The sequence below is a fragment of the Atta colombica genome, unplaced genomic scaffold (genome assembly GCF_001594045.1).
Source record: "Atta colombica isolate Treedump-2 unplaced genomic scaffold, Acol1.0 scaffold198, whole genome shotgun sequence".
Lineage (NCBI taxonomy): Eukaryota > Metazoa > Arthropoda > Insecta > Hymenoptera > Formicidae > Atta > Atta colombica.
Window position 1 is genome coordinate 5,114,936 of NW_017259291.1, and position 4,068 is coordinate 5,119,003.

At 33.2% G+C, this 4,068-nt stretch overlaps 1 protein-coding gene across 1 annotated transcript; it reads right to left on the reverse strand.

Moving 5' to 3' along the window:
- Positions 1–825: 825 nt before the first annotated feature.
- Positions 826–3,569, reverse strand: LOC108686955 (HAUS augmin-like complex subunit 3). The gene is made up of 9 exons (XM_018192487.1): positions 3,312–3,569; positions 3,008–3,226; positions 2,734–2,920; positions 2,446–2,666; positions 2,237–2,365; positions 1,720–2,059; positions 1,396–1,628; positions 1,149–1,317; positions 826–1,078 (listed from the first exon to the last, which is right to left on the reverse strand). The coding sequence occupies exons 1-9, from the start codon at positions 3,491–3,493 to the stop codon at positions 929–931; spliced, it is 1,830 nt and encodes a 609-aa protein (XP_018047976.1). The 5' UTR covers positions 3,494–3,569; the 3' UTR covers positions 826–928.
- Positions 3,570–4,068: the final 499 nt, after the last annotated feature.

The window sequence follows — 4,068 nt, forward strand, 5'->3', positions numbered from 1 at the left end:
CCCGGCGAATCGATAATACTCCTCGCCTTGCCACTTCCCCGTTCCGTATTCTCTCTCTCACGCTTCCCTCCCTCCCGCCGCTCGCTAAGAAAGCAAGCACGGATCGCTGCCGATTGTAAAAACGCCTTTGTCACATACTCGAGGAATGCGACGATAAGACACCTTCGAGATGGACGTTTCATAATTCATAACCGTGGCGTTCGATTATAAACCTTTTGCTTTTGTATATTCGGATCTCTTTCAGAAGCGTGGCAATTTTGAACGAAATTTGAGACAAAGAGGTGGACGGGGAGCGAAGAGAAGGACGAAAGGGCAACACATCGATGAGGAAACAGGAGAGGAAGGGAGAAGGGAGAGAAGGAGAGAAACATCGATGCGCGCGGATCAAGGTTACACTCGGGCACCTCCTCTACGTCATCCCTCGTCATGTTTATACGCGCGTGCGCTCAGCGCGCACGCACACACACGCTCGTCCTTGAGACGAATCATTCATTATCGCATCATGTAATGCTCCACGCGGATTATGTCCACAAAAATTCAGCGATCGGGTTTCGTCTAATAATTTAAAAGAATTAAAAAGGCCATGTATCCAAGATTTAATAGGAGGGGGGACACAAATTTATCTTCACACAAAATTGATTACAATATTTATAATATTTATATTAAACCAACTTTCAAGGCTTTTCAGCGAACTTTATTATGAATAATATATTAACCACAAATTGAGCAATGAGTTTAACTTTTTATAGTAAATTTATTTTTATCAATATTGGGGGGGGGGAGAATGGAGGAAATGAATAACTTTGTATTTTACAAATATATTTACAACTACTGTGTTTTAATTATTTTGGTTTAAAAAAAAGTACAAAAACTTGAAATATTGAATATCTCTTTTCTTATCTCCATAATATAATTGGTTTGTAAATTGTTAATTCAATTTACTTTCTATGGTATCTCTAAAGTGAAATTCATTCGCTTTTTGTTTTGCTTCCTCATATTTCAATCTTAATGTATCAGGTTCTACCAAAAATCTTTGCCATAAAATGTCCTTCTCGCGTTCTAAATTGGCGTCCATCCTCTGTAATACGGGAATTATTAACAAATGTCATATGTTTTCACGAACTATTAATATATTTATAGCGTTATACCATTCGTTCTTTGAACTGATTCCTAATCTTTGTTATATTTCCTTGCACCTGTTGAACGATTGTGGACATTTCCTCACACTTGGAACTTATTTCATATGAAGTTGAATTGAAGCTAATTGTCGGTCCATTTTGCGTCTCAGCTACGTAATCCTTGTTAATTTCATTCTCTCTAAACCCATCGAAATATCAAACATACTCATAGAAAAATAATGTATCATCGATACATGAAATTATTAATAGTACTTACAATTTTTGTAATTTGTCGATTTTATTATTCAGATATGTTTCCAGTATTAATTTCTTCTTCTTCGCGTTGTCAGCTATTAAGTCGTCGTATCTTTTCAATGCAGTAGAGAATGACGACTTCGAGATATCGTCACCAAGCATCATAGACATAAATATTTGATTAAACGCATTGTTCGTTTCCGGAAATTGCGTTACAAGTGCCGCATATTCGTCTTGTTCTTGTTGCATGACTTCCTGCACATTTCATTATGTTTCTATGAATAGTGCAAATTATTATTTTTATTAAAATAATATTGAATTAAGAGAGAAATGCATTGGTACCAACACATCTTGCAGAAGAAAGCTTATATTCCGTAATAATATAATGACGAGCGTCAGCGATGAATTCGGCAACTTCGTGCAGGCGACGAAATTGCATTTCCATTAATAAATACAGCAGATCCACGTGAACATGTCCGTGCTTTCCTGCGAGAGAATGTAAATTCTTGAGCTTCTCGAGACGGGCTTTCCTCCGTTCGACACGGGCAAGTGCGTCATTTTTCAAGATCTTAATAGTCTCCATTTCAGCATATTGCACTACTACTTCTGGTAACTGTTGATCTCGCAAAAGTTCAATATTCTGTTCCAAGATGTCTCTTTTTATGATTAACGTTTGCATTTCGTCGCTGTTTATAAATAAAATATGATTTAATATATAAAACATTATTTTCTTTGTTCTACATTCAAACACACACACATATATATACATATAATATATATATATATATATAGGTAATATTAATTATTCTACTATGAAATAATCGACGTAAATAAATTTAACATGAGTAGTAATTTTTACTCACTGTAATTTACTATCTTCAGGCACTTTTAAAATTCCACCATTATAGATATCCTGTACACATTGTAATATTGCCATGTAATAATCCTCTTGAACACTAGCATTAATCTCTTCTAATTTAGCATGGGTTAAGCTATACAAGAAATAAGAAAAAATACAATTATACTTAATATTACTTAATATATTTAAAAAGATAATTGCCTATTTACTTACTTTTTTTTACACATGTGTAATTCAAGCATTCTTTCATCCATCTGTTTGTCCCTACTATCATTTATTAGAGATCCGTAATCTGAATCCTCTTCTTGCTCTTCTTTGTTAACACTAGTTCCAAATTGCTTCTTTATATGAATACCTAGATAATGATTGTAGAGTTCTATTTGTTTACTAAATAAATGGATAGGCATTTGTGACCATAACACTGCACTGCCTCGCTAAAAAAGAAAATAATAGATAAGTCATATAACTCGTAAAATTAGTTACAAAGTTTAAGATAATTACATTCTTAGCAGCATTGGCATACACATTTAAAAGACTCTCGATATCTTTTGAAAACTGACAAGTTTCTTTATCAAATTTTTTCAAAATGACACTGCAATCGTCATATGCCTTTTCTGTTTCAATCTGTTCTTTATTGAGCATAGTTTCTGCTTCTTCAATGTCATCATCTAGCTTATTCTTGACTTCTCTACAACAAAAATCATTTCTCTAAATTATTTAGCTATTTCATAAATACTTCAAAGGAGAAAAAACATAACTTTATAAAAGTTCTTACTTCAGAGTTTTTATACTATGTCTCAATGACTGAAGATACTTCTCATCTTCTCTGCAGCTTTCCTTCAATGCTTCGTATTCCACAAATAGATCCTCTCGACATGTATCATCTATGTCGACTAGTTTCAACAAGTTCGGGCAATCTCTGGTGGCTTCCTTTATTGCGGCGTCCAATGCTTCACCTTCCAATATTTCGCCAGCATCTTCCAGTGTATTTTTTCTGTAAAAGAAGAAAAAAATCATCAGAAATCTAGTCCAGTTATATCAGTGGTTATCAACTGTAATTTGTAAAAGAGGTATCTTACAATTTTATCTCCTCGTTGGAGAGAATATTGGCACTGCTCACGTTCTTGCAGAACCATTCCAGAAAAGGCTGCGTGCTCGGATCATCGCATACTTTGCTCAAGATCTCAGGTGTGATCCCCGATGATAGATCTGGACGCAATCCGCGAAGCTTGTTATAGAGCAATTTACTGGTGACACTCATCTTCCTTTATATCGATTGTTTTATTTTCTCTTCTCTCGATATGCCGTTTTAGTTTCCACAAAAATTTCTAGTCATATCTCACATCACACAATAATCAAACAGTTCATCGCATAGCACGCTATTTTAACTTTCAACAATATTGTCTTTAATTTGACGTCCATTTGAATTTTGTATCAGAGATGTGACCGGTTGGCATTTGATAAATTGAAGCTGTAAAACATCATTGCGCCATCTTTTTGAATTCTTTGTAATTAACATCAATAAATATTAAAGATCGATAAATCCGCTAATATATCGACCATCGATAAAATCATGAGTACATTGTTGTAGAAATTTGTGAAATTAAAAAAATTTATAAAAATAAATTAACATTGATAAAATATCAAAACATATAATTAAATAAAAAGAATTACAAATGTTTCAAATATTTCAGATATCAAATCAGAATATAAATATATCTTCGAAATTTTTAAGTGACGTCAGAATAATTTATTCTGTACGTGAATATTAATTATTTTTTAATTAAATTTCTGCAAATATTTAAATAATCAAATAATTACCAAATATATATATAT

Excerpts from the sequence above, each read along its gene's own strand:
- LOC108686955 (XM_018192487.1), bottom strand. The coding sequence starts at position 3,493 with ATGAGTGTCACCAGTAAATTGCTCTATAACAAGCTTCGCGGATTGCGT. Across the intron at positions 2,921-3,007 it reads CATAGTATAAAAACTCTGAA|AGAAGTCAAGAATAAGCTAG; the intron begins GTAAGAACTTTT and ends TTTTTGTTGTAG. Across the intron at positions 1,318-1,395 it reads ATCGACAAATTACAAAAATT|AGAGAATGAAATTAACAAGG; the intron begins GTAAGTACTATT and ends CGATGGGTTTAG.